Source organism: Dromaius novaehollandiae, chromosome 27 (assembly GCF_036370855.1).
Source record: "Dromaius novaehollandiae isolate bDroNov1 chromosome 27, bDroNov1.hap1, whole genome shotgun sequence".
In the NCBI taxonomy this organism is placed as follows: Eukaryota; Metazoa; Chordata; class Aves; order Casuariiformes; family Dromaiidae; genus Dromaius; species Dromaius novaehollandiae.
Genome location: NC_088124.1, coordinates 7,268,816 through 7,287,087, shown reverse-complemented (window position 1 = coordinate 7,287,087; position 18,272 = coordinate 7,268,816). Strand labels below are relative to the sequence as shown.

Here is an 18,272-nt window from a genome sequence, read left to right as displayed (position 1 = left end):
GTGCTCCGGGGCCTCCGGGCACGAGCACGGGCTGCTGCGGCCCGCTGGAAGCGTCCCTGCCGTCACACTGCAGCCCTCGCGTGCAAGCGCTCGCACGTGTTTCCCTGCAGCCCCGTCCTCTCGTGCCCCGGTTCGCACAGCCCCAGCGCCCTGGAGCATCATGCTCCGATGCCGGTCGCTGAGAACAGGCTCTGCTTTTCCAGATCACTGCCGGGAGCAGCTGGATAAAGGCAGGGAAGCAGAGGTTGCGTTTAAAGCTTCCTCTGTGGCTCTCTTTCTCTCTGGGAACATTTCCTTTGGAGCCATCTCTGGTCTGGAGCTTGATAAATTAAGAAAAACCATCTCCCAGCCCTAAAAATAGAAACGGTTTATGTGCCTGGGTCTGGGCCAGGACCTGGAGCTGCCTTTCCCTTGCTGAGTCACGGACACTCGCCCTGCGGCTGGGGCGTCGCGGGAGTGGCGTGCCTTGCTCTCCCGGCCGGCCGGGCCGCGCTCCTCCGGGCCACAGTCCGCGGGCTCCTTCCCGCGCGAGCAGCGGCAGCGCGGCCAGAGCGTCCTGGCCCCACCGCGGCCCTTCGCTGGGCCTGGGGCTCCGCTCGGTCCCCTTAGAGGAGACGCGAGCTCCCGAGGACAGCGCTGCCCCGCTCGTGTCGGCACAGTGGGAAAACTCTCCTTCCCGGGCACCTCCGTAGGGGCCACCCAGCAGCCAGGCGGCCCCGAAAGCTGGGGCAGCGCCCGGAGGTGTGAAGGAAGGGATGAGCTGCTGGCCTCCTCCTCCTCCTCCTCCTCCTCCTCCTCCTCCTGCTCCTCCTCCTCTCCTCTCGCTGGTGCTGCCGCTTTGGTGAGGAGCCTTTCGGGCGGGCCCGGCTCGTGCTGGCTCTCGGCCCTGCCTCGAGCGGTGCTGGGGGGGGAGGGCAGTTCCTGGGGATGAGCCGGGCGACGGAGGCCCCCGCTCGGGGCGGTGCAGCACGCGACGCCCGTTGCCGCTCGCCCTGCCCGGGCGGAGGAGGCGGCGAGGGCAGCCCGGCTCTTCCCGCCCGCGCCCGCAGCCGGTGGGAGACGCGGGCCGATGCCGCGAGGGCCGCGCTCCGCTCCGGCGCCAGGAAACGGGGGAGAACATTTCCCGGCCGGCTCCGCAGCTCGGCAGCAAGCAGCCAGTCCGCAGAAACGCCTCTACCGTCCTCCCCCTCCGCCACCGTCCCTGCCCCCCGGACAAGCACCCGGCCCGCGGCCCCGGCACGCTCCTCCTCCCGGCGCCGGGGCGGCCGCTGGGCGCGTCCCGCGGGGGGGGTAGCGGGGGGGGGGGCAGCGGCGCTGCCGGGGCGGCACCGACGGGCGGTTCCCAGCTGGGCCCGGTCCGGCCCGGTCCGACCCGGCTCGGCCCGCCCCTCCCCGCCCCTCGCGGGCGGCCCCACGGCGGGCGGCACCGCCCGAGCCCGAGCCCGAGCCCGAGCCGGAGCCGGAGCCGGAGCCGGAGCCGGAGCCGCGCCGGAGCGAGGTGCGGGGCGGGGGGGCTGCTGGGGGCCCGGGGGGTTATTAGGGGTCCGGGGGGCTGCTGGGGGTCCGGGGTCCCTGCTGGGGGCCCGGGGAGTTGTTCGGGGTCCGGGGTCCCTGCGGGGGGCCCGGGCGCGGCTGGGGAGCAGCGGGACACCCGAGCGGTGCCGGTCCGGTCCATGGGCGCCCCGGGGGGGTCGGGCCGGGCGGGTGTCCTACCCCCCCCCCCCGAGGCCGGGGGGTCCCGTGCCCGGACGCGCCCGGCTGCGGGCGGCCCCTCCCCTCCCCGCGCCACCCCCCGCCCCGGCCCCCCGCGGCCCCCCCCGTCTGAGCGGCGGCGCCGTGTTTGCTCCGGAAAAAGGGGGAAAAGTTCCCCTGCTGCTGCCGAGCGCTGGGGCGGGGGGGCCCGGGCGGGGGGGGCCGCCGGGCAGCGTCTCGGGAGCGGGGAAGCGCTGCAGAACCGCCACCGCGCCGCGCTCGCAGCAGGGACCGCCGGGGCGCCGGGTCCCGCCAGCGGCTGCCGAGCCCCCCCGGCCCGGCCCGGCCCGGCATCGGCCCCCGGAGCCCCCGGAGAGGCAGCGCCGCGGTCCCGGGCATCGGCGCAGGGTCTCGGCCGCGCCACATCCCTAGCAAAGCGCTTGCTTCGGTTGTGAAACCAAAGGCAGGAAGCCGATAGCTTCGGTTAGGTGTTTTATCTGTATCTCGCTGATACCGGTTGCGTTTTATTTTCTTTTTTTCGAGTGTCTTCTGGTGGCCCAGCGGCTTCGCTCTGCGCTCGGCTGCTCTTTCTTAGCTGCGAGGAGTGTAGTTAAAGGCTGTGCGAGACCTGACGGGCCTGAAATTGCAGCCACCTCCTTGACAGATAGAGCTTTTCCAGGGAAAATGTTTTTTAAGTGGAAAATAAGCCAAGTCACCCTTTTCCAACAGGTTATCGGGAGCATTTAACCAGGTTTATCTTGTAACTTGCTGTTTACACTGGAGAGGAGTATTGACATGAGGAGTAAGGAATGTATTAGCAAACATTGATTGGCCCTGGGGCAACGGCAGTAAAGCCTTGCACAAGCGCAGGCCTTGGCTGAGATCTGGTGTGTGATTCGAAGCTTTCGGCAAGATACTGGCGTTACTGTGAGCCTGGGAGGGGGCAGGTAAAATAGAGCGTAATGCTCTTTGGGAAAAGAGGTCAGGGCAGGCAGCGCAGGCCTCTGAGGGAGGAGGCAAAATGATGTAGGTACCAGATGGAGCAGAAAATTGGAAGAAAGAGGAAACTCTCTATCACCTTGGTATACTGATGGGGTTTTCCTTGCTGCCCGCTCCCTGTGTGCCACGTTTTTCACTCAAATTGTTTTCATTGTACACTATTAAAATAAAACACTTCAGGTAGCCCAACAGGTTCAGCAACTGCATATAAAAAGTTAGCTTCTCTTTAGCTTAGTGATATGTAAGAAGTCCACAGCTGCCATCAATGTGAGTTTAATTTAAGAGGTGTTTTGTGTGCGTGAGGTTTACTCACTGCTTCAAGAGTGATCATCTGCTTTCACTTCTTTGGATACCACCTTGACACAAAAGACATTTAAACTGGTAATAACAAGACTCCTTGCTCCTGGTGACGTTGGTCTAATACGTGGGATTGTTGGGCGCTTACGCGCAGCATCACCGCTGCAGAGCGAGCACGGGGCTTACTGCCCTGGAGCACGCTCTAAAACTCAGCCCGTCTGATCGTGCCGAAACCACGTCACGCAATTTGTGAGCTCCAGAAGTCCAGCGCTGAGTCTGAGCTCCTGTTCTGCTCATCACCGGTCCCTTGGCTGTGGCAGGCCGAGGCCTTGAGCAGCAGTTTTGGGCAGCGTTCCCAGGGATGTGTAAAGGCGCTCTGCTCATCCGCGGTGTTGCGTGCCTGGGGACTTTGGAAGCGGTGGCAAGCAGGACCGAGAAGCCCTGGGCTCGCGCACGGCATGAGATCGCCTTTTGCTGGCATCCTCGCGGGAGAGCCTTGGAGAAGCCGCGCAGCTTCCCGCCGCCCGCTCCCCTCCCTCCAAAAAGCGCCGCGGCCTGGGGCGATCAGCGAGGGTCACGCCAGACGCCCGCAGGGAGGGACGCGGCTTTGGGTGGGAGCTGCTCGTCGCGTGGTTCGTACCCGAGGCGCAGGGCTCCGACGTGGGCGTGAGCGGTGGCTGCTCGCAGCAGCAGGGCTGCGGGCTCGGGCTCGCGCGGCACCTACAAGCGCGCGGCGGGACCCGCTCGGCAGCGGCGCAAACGTGAAGCTGCAGTTGCTTGTCCTGCCGCAGCCTGTGCCGCTGCGAGCGTCTGTCCGGAAGCTGAGGGCTGCCCGGGAGCTCCTCACGGCAGGATTCAGGCTCCGCTTTCCCTTGAGTTTCGCGGCATTGCTGTCTTCCCTTCGAGACGGTTTTGGAACTTTTTTCTGCTCCCGTTTGAGAATTCCTCTCATACCCGAGATATCTGCCAGGAAGTCCTGTACTGCTTGTGCTGTGATTTAGACAGCTCCGCACGTTACACTCCCCTCAGTGGGGTCACCTTTCGGATTTTAATTCGGAAGTTTACTTTCTTCCTCACTGCACCAGCAACGCCAGCAAGTAACGCTAGCTGAAGCCATTTCTGCTGCGCAACAGCAGAATTAAGGGACTTTCTGCTGGGAATCCGTGCCAATTTAGAGCCGTAGGTCTGTGTCACAGGGGAGCGAAGGGAGAGCTTTGCTGCTCTTGCTGTGTTTCTGAGCCCTCCCTGCTCGCTTCGCGGGGCCGTTTGCAGCTGGGGCTCTGGCAGCTCCGGCGCTGATTTGTGGCTCCCCGCAAGCCGCAGCCGTTTGCCCGTCGCGCGCTCGCCCGGCCGTGCCTCGGAGGTGGCCGCGTCCCCTGCGCACAGAGCCGTGTTTAGAAGCAGAGACGGTTTGTCCCCGGCTGCACCGGTTAGCAAACGTTTTTGTGTTCCTCGCTGGGGTTTCCTGCTGTCTGCCGTGCTCTCTGGGTGCTGTGGGCTCCCTTAGCCCTCGCCTGTGTTACCGGTTGCGCTGGCCTAACTAAAGGCCTCAGGTTTGGGGTCTGGGGAATCTGGTGAAACGCCGCGCGAGTTGTTCTAGCCTTCAGTCTGCCTTGGGCTGCAGCAGCCCAGCTCCTTCCCAAACCAAGGTCAAATCGAAGCAGCCTGACTTCTCGTTGCAAAGTGGCTTTGGGGACAGAGTTAACTTGTTGTTTTAAACAATGGTGTTGGACCAGTTTTTCTGAATGTTTTGCTGCCTTTGAGTCCTGGAGGAGCAATGGGAGAACTGCCACAACGGGAGAAACGTTTCCTGATAATCCCAGGAGCCTGTGATGAAACGCTTTGTGGTGCTCTGCAAAGCTGCCCTGGAAGCGCAGGCGCCCCGGGTCTGCTCTGCCGTCTCCTGCCGAGACCATCGCTGGGGGAGCGCTGACGGCTTCAGCTCGCCTGGCTGCGCGGGGCGTCACGAGATGGGGTTCGTGCTGTGGAAGCGCTGTCGGAAGACCTGGCGCTCTGTCTCGCTCCACCATCCCCGCAGATCCCCGGAGAGGGGGTTTGATTCGGGGCGGGACGTCTGCTGGGCTGGGGCCCCTCGCGGCACGGCCCGGCTCGCCGCCCCAGCCCGTCCCAGTTGCCCCACTGCGGGGTCGCGGCCAGGCGGACACTCGGATGGTTTGGCGGGTGGGTGGTGTCAGGTCCAGCAGAAGCCTGGACTATCAACGGGCGGTTTGTCCTGAATTAGAAATTCCCCACACTCTTCCACTGGCGCGGGGAGCTCGGGTCTGGCGAAAGGGGTTGGCTGGAAGGTTTCTGTCCCGGGTTTTGTTCCTCCTTCAAAGCGTTAACGTCCTTCTCTGCCGTTTCCTGAGATCCCGTAACAGAAGCTGGATGAAAGATGCATCCTGTTTCCAGAGGAATTCCCCGTTTCCTACCAGCAGGAACTTTGTATCTCGAATCACGAAGCCGGGAGAGGCTCGTACTGCAACGGCCCTGCTGGAGCCCTTGCTATTTTTACCGCAATGACTTGAGAGTAGCTGCTTGGAAAATAGAGGAGAGCAATTTTGTTTCATTTTGCAATTTCTTGGCATGCCGAAGGCGCTGCCTGTTTAGGCTTTGCTCTTTTGAACAAGCACCAGAAATCTCAAGTTAGGCACCTAAAATGCTGCTCGCTCCTGAAAACCTCGGTTGCTCCACGCGCCAGGTCAGCTCGTTAAAGTATTTCAGCCCCCAGCGTTCATTAAAGCGCGGGGTGGTTAGCGCTCAGCAGGTTCGTAATCTGCGTTTCCGTGTCTAAGGCTGGGGGCTGCTGCTGCTCAGCCGTTTGACCCGCTGGCGGTTTCGGCGAAGCTCCCCCGTGAGCTGCCCCGGATTTGGTGCCGCGGGTCACCAGCCTGTGGTCTGGGGGCGGGGGGGGGGACCGATGCAGACCAGGCCCTTTGCACTGCGCATCTGGGGGGGGGGACACGGCTGGGGGCTCCCCGGGGGCTGCCGGCGGCCCGCGGGCTCCCGCCTTGCTCGTCTCCAGGCACCGACTCCAGGTTGCTATTTGTGGCGGCGCCGGTGAGTAATGCGGTGAATTGTGTTGAGATTTTGGGTGGGGGAGAAAAGTCCCTGCGCTGATGAGTCAGCGCGGAGCATCCCGCGGCTCCGGAAGCGGCCGGCTCCCCGCGCGGGGCGGGCGTCGCGCTCCCGCCGGTGCCTCTCCCGGGCCGCGGGACGGAGCCCCTCGGCTTGGGACCCTCCTCGCCGGGGCGTCTCGGACTCCTCCTCCGGCGAGCGAGGCGGCGGCGGCCGCGCGGGCTGTGCTGCGGGCTCGCTGCTGTGCCGCACGCGCCGACGACTCCGGCGGTTTGCGTTTGAGACCAGAAGTGCTGCCGCTGCACGAGCGAGTCTCGCTTTTCCACCCGGAATCAGGCGGTTGCTCTCCGCGGATGCTCTCATCCGCGCGCTGCGGAGGTGCCTCCCCCGTGCTGGGCCGATGAGATAGCGGCGCTTCCCCCGCCGCCCTTCCGCCGCCGTCGTCTCGCAGGTGCGGAATAACAACGCGGCAAATCACGGTCTGCTGCGGGCGAAGGAATTCTCTGCCTAAGTAAATAGATTTTTTTTTCCCCCGCCCACGCGCTCTCCCCGCTCCGTGCCGCGAAGGTGGCGGCGCGCGGGCAGCACGAGCCTGGCGAGGTTGGCGGGGCCCCGCAGGACGCCTGCTCCCCCGGCCCGGGGGCTCAGCCGGCACCGGGAGCGCCTGCGGGGATGGAGCCCTGCAGAGGCCTGGGCATGCGTATGAGAATAAAAAAAGAGAGAGAGAGAGGTGTGGACACGTAGACACACACACGAACGTACATATATAGACATCCGTGTACGTAGGGGCGTTGCTGTGTTGGGATGTGCGTCTGACGCCGCGGGCTCGCCTGGTTGAGGAGCGTCGGCTCCTGCTGCGCGGGGCCCGTTGTCCCAGCTCTTCTCACGTTACATCCACGACTTACTGTTTTTATTAACGGCCCTGTGGCATGAGTAAAACATTGCATGAGCAGCGGAGGCGGAAGCCCCTCAGCCCAGCGCCGGCCCGGCTGGGAACGCCGGCTCTCGGTGCCCGGGTTTGCTGGCGTGCCGTCGTGCCGCGGGCGGCCGTGCCGGGGGCGCGGGGGCATCGGAGGAGCCGCAGAGCGATGCGTCTGCTCCGTCCCCCACCCAGGCTCCCGTTTCCGCAGCCATGGCGGCGATCCGCAAGAAGCTGGTGATCGTGGGCGACGGCGCCTGCGGGAAGACCTGCCTGCTGATCGTCTTCAGCAAGGACCAGTTCCCCGAGGTCTACGTGCCCACGGTGTTCGAGAACTACATTGCTGACATCGAGGTCGACGGAAAGCAGGTAAGCGTCCCGGGGGAGCAGGGGAGCCGTCCCCCCTGAAGGGCCGGGGCCGAGGAGGGGGCGGCGGGTCGGGCCGCGCGGGCGCGGATCGGTGCTCCCGCGGCGCCGCTGAGCCCGGTCTCCCTCCCAGGTGGAGCTGGCCCTCTGGGACACGGCGGGCCAGGAGGACTACGACCGGCTGCGGCCCCTCTCGTACCCGGACACGGACGTTATCCTCATGTGCTTCTCCATCGACAGCCCGGACAGCCTAGGTGGGACCCGGGGGGGACACGGTGCCCGCCGCCGGCCGGGGGGGGACGCGCCGCGGGGGCTTAGCGGAGCGGGCGCTCTCTCCGCAGAGAACATCCCCGAGAAGTGGACCCCCGAAGTGAAGCACTTCTGCCCCAACGTGCCCATCATCCTCGTCGGCAACAAGAAGGACCTGCGGAACGACGAGCACACGCGGCGGGAGCTCGCCAAGATGAAGCAGGTAGGGCTGCGCCCCGCCGGGTCCTCCCGGCCCCCCGCCCGCTCCGGGCGCTCCCGAGCCGCCTTCCCCTGACTTCCAGGAGCCCGTGAAGCCGGAGGAGGGGAGGGACATGGCCAACAGGATCAACGCCTTCGGCTACCTGGAGTGCTCGGCCAAGACCAAGGAGGGCGTGCGGGAGGTCTTCGAGATGGCCACGCGCGCCGGCTTGCAAGTGCGGAAGAACAAGAAGCGCAGGGGCTGCCCGCTGCTGTGAGCGCCCCGGCGAGGCGGGGGCCGCCCCGGCCCACGTCCCCCCCCCGTCCCCCTCCCGCGGCGTTGGTGGGGGGGCCGCCGGCAGGCAGGTCTCAGCCGCCCCTCGGCCGGCGCGGCGCAGCGTGGTGCATCATGGCCCCGGCGGGCTCCCCGTGCCGGCCGTCGGCGCAGGCTCGCCGGGCAGCTCCGGTCCCCGTCCGCGGGCAGAGCCGTGCGGAGCTGCCCCCATGCAAGCCCTGCCGCTGCCCGGCCGCTCGGCTCCCCGGACCCGCGCCGGTGCCGGCGCCTCCTCCCAGCCCCCGAGCAGCGTCAGGCCTCGCTCGTCTTTACGGTTGAACTGACTGTGGACTCAGCACCAGTAAATCACACCGTGTAACGGGGAGAATAAATGCAAAGCGGTATTTTAGTAACGGCAACTGCCGGTGTGGCACCCTCCTGACGCGGCCCCGGTGCTCGGCCCCGCGCTGGGCTCCCGCGCCCGGAGCAGCCCGGAGCAGCCCGGAGCCCTTCCCTGCGGCGGCACGGCCGGGCGGGCGGGAACCAGCGCAGCGGTCGTCTCGAAGCCTTTATCGCCGGGAAGGGAAGGCGGCGCGTGCCGAGGCGGCGGTGCCGGTGCCGGTGCCGGTGCGGGGGGCGGCCCGCGGGGCGTTGGCGGTGCCTCTGCTCCGGGCTGCCGAACCCGCGCGGGGTCCTGGCCGCGGCACCGCTGCTCCCCGGGGGTCCCGGCCCCGGCGCACCCGGGCGCTAGTTGCTGAGGCGGAGGGAGCCGAGCTCCGCGGCCAGCCCGTCCTCCTCCGCGCCCTCCTCGGCGTAGGGGTAGCCCGTGTAGCCGCCCTCCTCCTTGCAGTACGCGAGAAACCTGGCGGGTGGGGAGCAAGGGGCGGGCGGGGAGCACCGCGGCGCGTTGCTGCTCTTGCAAGGAGCGCCAAGGCCGCCGCTCCCGCCGCGCGCGCAGAGGCAGGAGCCTCGTCTCGTCCAGGCGAGGGCCGGGAGGCAGCCGAGCCCGGCTTACCTGCGCCAGTGGCGGTCCTTGCTGAGGACAGCGGGGTTGCCCACCACTATGAGCAGAGCCTTGGCCCTGGTGAGGGCTACGTTGAGTCTCTGCAGCGGAGGAGAGCAGGAGCGGGGGCTTCGCCCCTGCAGCGGCCGGCTCCCGCAGCCCCGGGACGCGCGGCGCTGCCCCAGCCGTGCCCGGCCGCGTGGGTGGGGGGCCCGGGGCACGGCGGTACCTTGGGGTTCTTGAGGAAGCCCAGCTTGAAGGTCTCGTCGAGGCGGAGGTACTCGCTGCAGCTGCGCACGGTGGAGATGAGGACCACGCGCCGCTCCTGGCCCTGGAACTCCTCCACGGAGCCCACCTGGCAGCGCGTCGGCGTGAGGCCGGGCGCCGCGGCCCCCTCCGCCCCCCCAGCCGCCCGCGCGGGTCACGGCCGCCCCCTGCGCCCCCGTCCCTCCCGCCGTACCTTCAGCAGGCCGATGTCCGGCAGCTTCCGCAAGTCGTGGTCCAGGGAGGTGATGGCTCTCCGGATCTTCTCCACCTGGGCGGAGCGGCCGGTGAAGCAGCGCCGCGGGGAGCCCCGCGTGCCAGCGGCTCCCGCCCGCCCTCACCTGCTTCCTGTACGGCGAGATGACGCCGACGTCCGCGGGCGAGACGGGGGGGCAGCCGCCCTTGCCCCCGCTCTGCAGCAGCTTCCTGAGGTAGCCGAGCAGCACCTCGATCTCGGCCGTGTTGAAGAACGAGGGGCTCCCGGCCTCCCGCTTGTCCTCCCCGGAGACGCCGTGGAAGATGACGGGGAAGCCCTGGGGGCAGAGGGAGGGGGAGCTGCCGGCAGCCCCGGCCGTGGCCGCGGCCCCGCGGGCGCTCCGCCAGCCTCACCTCGCGGGGCAGCTCCTGCCAGGCGCAGTAGAGGCCCCGGGGGTCGCGCGGGCGGCTGCCGCAGGCCTTCAGCTCGTTCTCGTAGAAGAGCTCGTTGGGCACCTTGAGGATGGCCGCGTGGGACCTGGCGGCGGGCGGCGGGGCTGGGTGGCGGCGCCGGCGGGGGGGACGCGTCCGCCGTCCCGCCCGGCCGAGACCCCCCTCGGGCCCTGCGCGTCCCACCTGTAGTTCCACAGCAGCTTGGTGACGAAGCACGGGTCGTAGCCGCCGTCCGCCTTGGCGTAGAGGCGGTTGTGCCGCATCAGCCGCTCCAGCAGCGAGGTGCCTGCGCGTGGGGACACCGTCGCTCCCGGCCCCGCCGCCGCCGCCGTGCCGCGTGGGGACACCGCGTGGGGACACCGCGTGGGGACACCGCCGCCGCCCCCCTGCCCTGCTCACCCAAGCCGTGCTCGGCGGCCAGCGGCGACCGCAGCACGGGGCCGAGCTGCTGGGGGTCCCCGGCCAGCACCAGCTGCCCTCCGCCCGGGTTGGTGTCGGGGTCCGTGGCGGCGAGGATGCCTGGGCAGAGGCAGGTCTCAGCGCCGGCGCGGCGGCACAACGGGCAGCGCGGGGCACGCGCGGTGCCGCTCACCCGCCACGGCCACCACGCTCTCCGGCTCGGCCGCGTGGCCGCACTCGTCGATGAAGACGTGGGTGAAGTGTCCCGGCGGGAAGTTGGCCGACGCCAGCCTGGGGGAGAGGGGAGCGGCGATGGCCCCGGCCGCCCCGGCCGTCCCCCCTCCTCTCCCTGCGGCGCCGGGACCGCCGCGCCCTCCCGCTTCGCCCCGGCCCGGCCCTCGCACCTGCCTGCCGTCACCAGGGTGGTGACCAGGACCCGGCGCTGCGCCAGGCGCATCCTGCTCGGGTACACGTAGCACTGCCGCGCGTCGTCCCAGTTGCAGCAGGGCTGAGAGGTGGCACGGGGTGGGACGGCTGCCCCTCGCGGGGGGACGGGGACGGGGATGGGGACGGGGGCGCGGACCTACCCGGATGTCCGCAGGCACCTCCCGGTAGCTCCTGGAGTTGGCCACGATCCTGTAGACGTGCCGGGCGGCGATGTCCTGGATGAGGCGCTGGCACAGCAGGTCTGCGGCGCTGTTGGACGGGGCACAGGCCAAGATCCGCGAGTCCTTCAGGCATGTCCACACCTGCGCGGGGAGCAGGAGGAGGAGGAGGAGGAGACAGGGCTGAGGCCAGCGGCTGCTGCGACGGCTCCGGGCCGGCCCCTCACCTGTTTGATGGCCTCCACGATGGTGACCGTCTTGCCGGTGCCGGGCGGCCCGAAGATGAGGTAGGGGGCTGGCCGGGACACGCCCGTCACGATGTGCGTCACCGCTCGGCGCTGCTCCTCGTTGTCCCGCAGCTTCTGGTCGAACCAGCTGCAGGAGCAAAGCTGAGCGCGGGCAGCACCCCCGCGCCCGTCCCGTCCCACCGCCCCGCCGCGAGGCCACGGCGACCCACCGGGGCTGGAAGGCGCCGTCGAAGAGGGACTGCTGGAGGGAGGAGGAGGGGAAGAGGACGCTGGCCAAGCCCCGCTGCATGGCCAGGACCACGGCCCGGTGCTGCATCTGCAGCGGCAGCCGGCCGAAGGTGAAGGTCACGTCGAACTTCAGGTTATTCACAAACTTCTTCTGCAGCCTGGGGAAGGGCCGCGTGAGCAGGACGCGAGGAGCCGGCCAGACTGGCCTTCGCCGCGGTGCCCCCCACCCCGCCGTCCTCCTGCCGCCCCGGGGCTGCTGGGCCCCACGACGCCCGCGGGGCCCCGACACGACTCACTTGGAGGAGAAGCCCAGCCTGACCTTCTCCTGCTCCACGGCGTGCACGTAGCCCTTGTACCGGACGAGCGGGGCGCGCTCCCGCTCGCTGCTGAGGCTGGCGAAGAGGTGGTCGCCCCGCAGCACCGACGGGCGGTTCTCGGCCACGCCGGGCACCTGCGCCGCACAGCCGGCGTGACGCCGGGTCCCCTCCGCGCCGCCCCGGACCCCCGCCCCGCCGCTCCCCCTACGCACGTCGAGGACCAGCAGCGCCCTGTCCTGCACCATGGTCGCGTCCCGCATGTCGTAGCGGCGGATGTCCACCTCCATTTGGATCTCCTCCAGGTGCAGCAGCAGCTGGAATTTCTCCCGGTAGTTCTGGGGCTGCAGGGGGGCCTCCAGCAGCGACCTGCGGGGCCGGGGCACGCGGAGGAGCTCGCGCCCAACGTGCTGGGAACGCGTCCCCAGGCCCGGAGCCACCAGAGCTCCCCGCGCCTTGGCCGCCCCCCCGGACGCTCAGCCACGGGGGCTGCAGAGCCGGGGAGCGGACGGGGGCTGCAGAGCCGGGGAGCGGACGGGGGCTGCCCCGCCGCGGCACTCACTTCATGGCAGCCCGGGCGGGGTGAGCGCCGGCGCCGGGGCCGAGCACGATGGCGTCCTTGAGGCTCTTTGGGTACCGGTAGGGGCTCAGCGGGATTTCCCTCTCCAGCTCGTTCTCCAGGTTGCTGGGCAGAGGAGACGGGGCGCTGCGGGACTGCCGGGCTCCCTCCGAGCGGGACGGGGCGCACGGCCGCTCACGGCCCCGGCGGGCAGCACGGCCCCTAACCGCCGGCACGCGGGGACGATGCCCGCCGAGCGGCCCGGGCTGCTGCGAGACCCCGGCCCGGCCGGCTGCGGGCCCAGCCCCTACCTCCCGGGCGGCGTCCCCTCCTCGGTGACCACCGTGACCGGCCGCCGGAGGCCGGCCTGGTAGGGCTCGTAGGGCGCCGAGGGCCCCAGCTCCTTGGCCAGCTGGGTCTCGGCGGTGGCGGAGAGGAAGCGCCCGATGCTGAAGGGCTCGCCGGGCTCCGCGGCGAACTCGAACACCAGGGTGACGAGGAAGCAGCCGTTGAAGGCGGTCAGGCACCGCGCCTGGATGGGGTAGGTGCTGCCTGCAAGGCAAAGGGGTGGGAGCGGCGGAGCCGGCGCCCCGGCCCCTCCCGGGCCTCGGCCGCCCTCGGCAGCGCGCGAGCGGGCGGACGGGACGGGCCCTTACCCGGGTGCAGCACCAGCGCCTGCCCCTGCGTCACGCCGTGCTCGTCCGAGAAGGAGAACTCCTGCTGCGGCCGGAGCGGCCGGCACCGCAGCAGCGTCACGGCCCCCTCGCCGCCGTTCTGCACCCGGACCGTGGCCGTCCGCGGCTCGCCGAGAGGCACGTGCAGGCGGATGTGCCCGTCCCCCTGGTCGTGCTCCGAGATGATCTCTATCCCGTGCTTCCCGCGGATGAACTCGGCCCTGCGGGCCGGGGCCGTCAGCCTCTCCCGCCGGGTCCAGCCCCGCGCGGCTCCCTCCCTGCCGCCGCGCGGCCCCGGGACCGCCGGGCTCGTACCTCTCCTTGGCGCGTCCCCTGGGGACGCGGGCGCTGGAGCCGGGCTGCTGGCCGGCTGCCGACGCCGACGGCTCTGCGTCCGCCCGGGGTCTCCGGTACTGGTCCGCCACCACCACGCGCCTCTTCTCCTGCGAGGAGCAGCCGCGGCAGCGGGACCCTCGGCGCGTGGGCACGGCCCCGCGGGAGCCGCCGTGCAGCCGGGCCGCGGCCTCCCTTACCTTCTTGAAGTGCACGGACACCCCGTGCACCTGCGCGCGGTGGGTCACCTTCAGGGCGTACAAGATGCAGGAGAAATTGGGCATTTTTGTGTCAGTCCTGCACAGGTAAGAGGGAGAGAGGGTTTTGCCGCGGGGGGAGCGCAGAGGCTGGGCTGGCAGCACCGGGGAACAGGGGGACGGGGTGGCGGTGAGGGGCGAAGCCGGGGGTGGCACAGCCTGCGCAAGGGGTGACCTAAACAGTCCCCTTTGCTCTGGGCGATGAAAAAAAGACTGTGGCTTTTGCACTGGTGCCACTCAAATCTTGCATCCCGGCCGGCTGCTATGGCTCACATGCTTAACCTCACGCTACCCACAGGCTTGGGGGGGGGGGGGGTGCCATGCGAGCAGGGCTGGGGCATGGGCACGCGGGTGTCAGCACAGAGCCCCGGGCAGCTCCGCGGTACGACGGCAAACAGCTGGCGCAGGCGCTGCAGGGACCTCGGCCCGGCAAGCGCAGGCGTTTCTGATGCCCCACGTGAAGCTGCGGCCCTGGGCCAAGCTGCTCGGATGCCGTTCCAGCTGCGCTGTGGCAATCCCAGCTGTGGCCGTTCCAGCAGCAACGTGGCCCTTCCAGATGTGCCACAGTTGTTCCAGCTGTGCCATGGCTGTTTCAGATGTGCTGTGCCCATTCCAGCTGTGTTGTGGCTGTTCCAGCTGTGCCGTGGTCCTTCCAGCTGTGCCGCCGAGTGCCCCCCGGCCCGTCGGGGCGTGCAGCCTCGGCACCTGCCTGTGCACAGGCGGCAGCGGGGCAGGGAGGCGGCACCGTCCCCGGACCTGGGCGGAGGACGATGTCCCGGAGGGGCAGGGGCTCCGCGGCGGGGTCAGCTCCCAGGGCCGAGCTGCGCAGGGGCGGCCGGGAGAGAAGCTGCTTGGGCAGCTCCGGGCCAAGCCGACGCTCCGAAGCTCCCGCCGGGGTCAGACAGCGTCTCTACGGCACCGGCCGCTTCCGGACCCCGGCAGGACGGCTGCCTCCCGCGGCGGTTCCCCCCGTGCCGCGGAGCACATCCCCGTGACGGCCTGGCTGTCTGCGCCCAGACTGGGACAATGATTGACAGCGGTGACGTTGCACCGGGCCCCGCTCTGGGTCAGCGTGGCCGGTGCCGGCGGGGGTCCCGGGCAGCGGGTGCTGGAGCAGCCGCCGAGGCGCTGCCTGGGTGGCCGAGGATCGTCCCGGCAGAGGCACGGGCGTCCGGCACGTCCGGCAGGGACTGCTCTGCTGCTGCCCGCATCCGCGGCCCAGCGGGAGACAGGCAGCCCCGCCGGCATCGCGCTACTTCCCTCCTGCCCCGAGAGCGCGAAGCCCCTGGGCTGGGAGTGTAACGAGCCCGGGCGGCCCCTCGCTGCTGGCACGTGCCACCCGGGGACCGAGGAGCGCCCCGACGGCCCAGGCCGCTCCCCTGGGGGTATCCTCACGCCCGGAGCGCCAGCCCTGGGCCCAGCCGCCCCGGTGCGGGTGATGGCGGCCGGGGCCGGGGTGATGCTGCCCGTCGGAGCTGGGTGATGCTGGCCAGGGACTGGGGGGGGGGCTGGGGGGAGGCAGATGACGCTGACTGGGAATGGGGCGATGCTGGCCGAGGACTGGGCACTGCTGCTGGGGGGAGGCAGATGATGCTGGCTGGGAACTGAGTGATGCTGGCCGGGGATGCTGGCGGGGGACGGGCGCTGCTGCTCGGGGACGGGGCGATGCTGCTATGGGGAGGCAGGTGATGCCGGCTGGGGACAGGGCGCTGCTGACCGGGGACGGGGCGATGCCGCGGGGGCCCCTTGGGAGGACTGGCCCGGGGCTCTCACCTGGCCCGAAACTCCTGGGTGTAGATGCTCCGCAGCGCGTCGCGCTGGCTCTCCTGCTCCCGGCCCGTGTCCTGCAGGAACTGCACGAACTGCTCCCCGCAGCGCCTCGCCTCCGCCACGCTACACCGCGGCATGGCCGAGCCGTGCCGAGCCGAGCCGGGCTGAGCTGGGCCGAGCTGAGCTGGGCAGAGCTGGGCCGGGCTGAGCTGGGCAGAGCTGGGCCGGCGGCGCGGAGAAACGAAAGCGAAAGGTGCCGCGCGGGGCGATGCGCCCGCCCCGTCGGGGCTGGGCTGGGGCGGGCTGGGGCGGCCCCCGCCCGCCTAACCGCCCGTGCCGGGCTGCCGGGAGGCTCCTGGGACCCCCGCAGCCCCTCGCCGGGCTCCGGCATCGCCCCGAGCTCCCCGGCCTGGCAGCCTGACCCCCCCCCCCCCCCCCCCCCCCGCTCCGGGGCTCCCCGGCCCGGCAGCCTGGTCCCCGCACTCCGGGGCTCCCCGTGCCCCGGGCACGAGCGCTCCTGGGCCAGTGGCAGGTCCCACGACCTAGAGCGTGAGCAGAGGGTCCCGGCTGGGGGCTTCGCCTGTGACACGAACACGGGAATTGCCCCGGCTGCACGAGAGCGGGGCTGGAGCGGGCCCCAGGCAGCTGGGGTGCCCGCAGGGGTTGGCACCCTCGCTGCTCTCAGGGCTACGTGAAAAGCGGTGGGTGCGTGCCCAAGCTGAGAGGTGTTTGCGGGGGCCTGGGAAAGCAGAGCTGCCAAGTGTCAAAGCGCAGGCTGGCTGGTCGACTTGGGCCCGGAGCCACGACGCTCGTCACCCCCAGGGAGAGCGACCAGGCACTGCAGGCTCGGAGCAGCTGCCAGGGCTCCTTGCTGGCAGGAGACGTGGTGCCCAGGTGCACTGCGTTGCCCTATCCAATGATGAGGGCTAAGAGCTCCCAGAGCTCACACTGCTGCTCTATAAATAGGGCAGCGGCAGCAGCAAAGCCACTTTCTATGTTTGGCTCTACCTCTGATTTCTTGTGCTTTAAATCTCCAGCCTGCTCAGTGTGGTGAGTGATCTCTGACCTGCTTCTGCGAGGTGGCTCAAGGCCCTGGGAGGGCTTGCGGTGCTACTTAACATGTTGATTTTGCCTTGTCTGCAGCCAAAGGATGCTGAGGTAAGTCTGCTGTTTTTACCCCTTCGGTTGCAGCGGGCTTTTCCCCGGCTGGAGCCCTGCTGCTGCCTGGAGGAGGCTGGCAGGCTGCGGCGGTGCGTGACCCCCCGGCAGGCTGTGGGAGCCTCTAAGCTGCTTCCAAAACAACTGCCTGCCTGTACCCTGGGCAAGGACACGCTGCGAGTCTGAGTGCTGAGGCTTGAATAACTTGCATGTGACTTCCTCTGGAGAAGCTGCTTTTCTTTCTGAAAGATGTTGTTTGTAGTTAAAGCAGCTTCTCAGCCTTTGGAGTACAAGCTAGAAAAGTAGCAATTAACTCCAAGGCCCTTTTGCTGTCATCAGCTCTTGCAGTGCCTCACAAAAGGAGTGAGGATCACTGTCCTATCTAGGAGCTATGGAAAATAGGCCATAGATAGGAAAACAACACAGATTTGAGTCCTGTTCCAGTGCCCTGTGTACTTATTTAAAAACTCTATTTTGCAACCTCTGAAGCTTATAAAATCGCTTTCTCCTCAGTATATGTCATGCATTGTAGGTGGAGTCCTGAAAGCTTAAGCTTTGCTCTTGCAAGCAGATAGGGGAGCCCTTATTGCGATCATCTGGGCAGCCCTGTGGATGTCCCTGGGGCTGGTAGGGATCCTCTCCGTGGGACTGGGGCAGGAAAGCTATGTTTCACTTAGCTTCCCTGAGTGGGTCACAGCGCCTCTGCACTGTAACAGATCTGGGTTCATGCTGCCTACTTAAAGGCACCGGCTTCTGTACACCTCAGCCCAACCAGTCCAGTACAGATCCTGTTCCCCAGCTGGCCTCAGTCTTGTGTAAAACTGCTGGTCTTAAGCAGAGAATAGCTGATGGTTTTGAAGATTAACATGCCTTTAGGTATGTGTCACCACTTGCACTTGTGTAATGCCTTATTGGCAGTGAGAGCTGTGTCAAGTTTTTTCTCCAAGGAAGAAATAGGAGCTGAGAAGCAGCTAGAATTGGGATCAGCTGAGTCTTTGCTGTAGCAAAGGATGATGGGCGAAAAGGGTGAGGAGATAACAGGGAATGAGTTGGCCCTAAAGGATGATTAGCTAAAACTCAGAGAAAGGAGAAGAGAGACTAAGACTGGAACAAGTGGTGGCAGACTACTTGTAGTGCAACTAACTTGGAGCAAGGAAACACTAGCCTTGTGACTTAGGCTGTGCTGGAAGATAAAAGCCCTGTTGTGTGCACACTGTTATCTTGGGCCCCGCTTCAGTTTCACATTCCTGGAATAGCTGTAGTGCTTGTCTGGATGGGACTGTAGCCACACAGACTACAGCCGCTTAGGTGCTCATGCACACGGTGTTTCATTTCTTCTAGGAACGACAGGGAGGAAACTCTTTCTACAAGCACCCAGTGGCAGAAGCACTAGCCTGAGCAACTCCTAGCACAGTTGTGTGTAAAACTGACCGGAACGTGACAAGTCTTGCTTTGTCCAATGCACCTGACGTTAGATGTTTCCAGTGGTTAGTGTTTAACAATTCAAAAGTATGAAGCTACGTAGGTGCTATAATAAGATATAAATGATTAGTGAAATAACCTTATCTGCTATTTTTTCTTGGGGTTGTGTGACATGATTGGAGTCATGTGACTATTTTTCTTTTAAGTTTAACTTTGCAAGCAATACTGTTCCAGTGTTCAGGCTACTTAAGATATCACCTGCAGTTTTACCTTGATCAGGAATTTATAGAAGTGAGACCATAAAAGGACAGACACAAA

At 67.3% G+C, this 18,272-nt stretch overlaps 2 protein-coding genes across 3 annotated transcripts; one reads left to right on the top strand and one right to left on the bottom strand.

Annotated features, from left to right (window-relative positions):
• Window positions 1–1,280: 1,280 nt before the first annotated feature.
• Window positions 1,281–8,491, top strand: RHOC (ras homolog family member C). Of its 2 annotated transcripts, none has more exons than XM_064498211.1 (5): window positions 1,281–1,498; window positions 7,181–7,354; window positions 7,485–7,605; window positions 7,693–7,823; window positions 7,903–8,491. In XM_064498211.1, exons 2-5 carry the CDS (start codon window positions 7,199–7,201, stop codon window positions 8,074–8,076), a joined length of 582 nt encoding a protein of 193 aa, XP_064354281.1. In that variant the 5' UTR covers window positions 1,281–1,498; window positions 7,181–7,198; the 3' UTR covers window positions 8,077–8,491. The 2 variants fall into 2 exon arrangements, with proteins under 2 accessions (XP_064354281.1, XP_064354280.1); XM_064498210.1 differs by having other exon boundaries at window positions 1,284–1,498; window positions 7,197–7,354.
• A 196-nt stretch (window positions 8,492–8,687) lies between these two features.
• MOV10 (Mov10 RNA helicase) lies at window positions 8,688–15,652 on the bottom strand. The gene is made up of 21 exons (XM_064498207.1): window positions 15,378–15,652; window positions 13,548–13,644; window positions 13,330–13,457; window positions 12,997–13,235; window positions 12,652–12,892; window positions 12,344–12,466; window positions 11,997–12,150; window positions 11,764–11,918; window positions 11,449–11,625; window positions 11,219–11,366; window positions 10,974–11,135; window positions 10,791–10,894; window positions 10,580–10,677; window positions 10,387–10,506; window positions 10,171–10,273; window positions 9,949–10,072; window positions 9,681–9,872; window positions 9,536–9,610; window positions 9,305–9,430; window positions 9,088–9,176; window positions 8,688–8,934 (listed from the first exon to the last, which is right to left on the bottom strand). Exons 1-21 carry the CDS (start codon window positions 15,509–15,511, stop codon window positions 8,820–8,822), a joined length of 2,904 nt encoding a protein of 967 aa, XP_064354277.1. The 5' UTR covers window positions 15,512–15,652; the 3' UTR covers window positions 8,688–8,819.
• Between the last annotated feature and the right edge of the window lie 2,620 nt (window positions 15,653–18,272).

Excerpts from the sequence above, each read along its gene's own strand:
- RHOC (XM_064498211.1), top strand. The coding sequence starts at position 7,199 with ATGGCGGCGATCCGCAAGAAGCTGGTGATCGTGGGCGACGGCGCCTGC. Across the intron at positions 7,606-7,692 it reads CGACAGCCCGGACAGCCTAG|AGAACATCCCCGAGAAGTGG; the intron begins GTGGGACCCGGG and ends CTCTCTCCGCAG. Across the intron at positions 7,824-7,902 it reads AGCTCGCCAAGATGAAGCAG|GAGCCCGTGAAGCCGGAGGA; the intron begins GTAGGGCTGCGC and ends CCTGACTTCCAG.
- MOV10 (XM_064498207.1), bottom strand. The coding sequence starts at position 15,511 with ATGCCGCGGTGTAGCGTGGCGGAGGCGAGGCGCTGCGGGGAGCAGTTC. Across the intron at positions 12,467-12,651 it reads GAGGGGACGCCGCCCGGGAG|CAACCTGGAGAACGAGCTGG; the intron begins GTAGGGGCTGGG and ends TCCTCTGCCCAG. Across the intron at positions 11,367-11,448 it reads GACGGCGCCTTCCAGCCCCG|CTGGTTCGACCAGAAGCTGC; the intron begins GTGGGTCGCCGT and ends TTGCTCCTGCAG.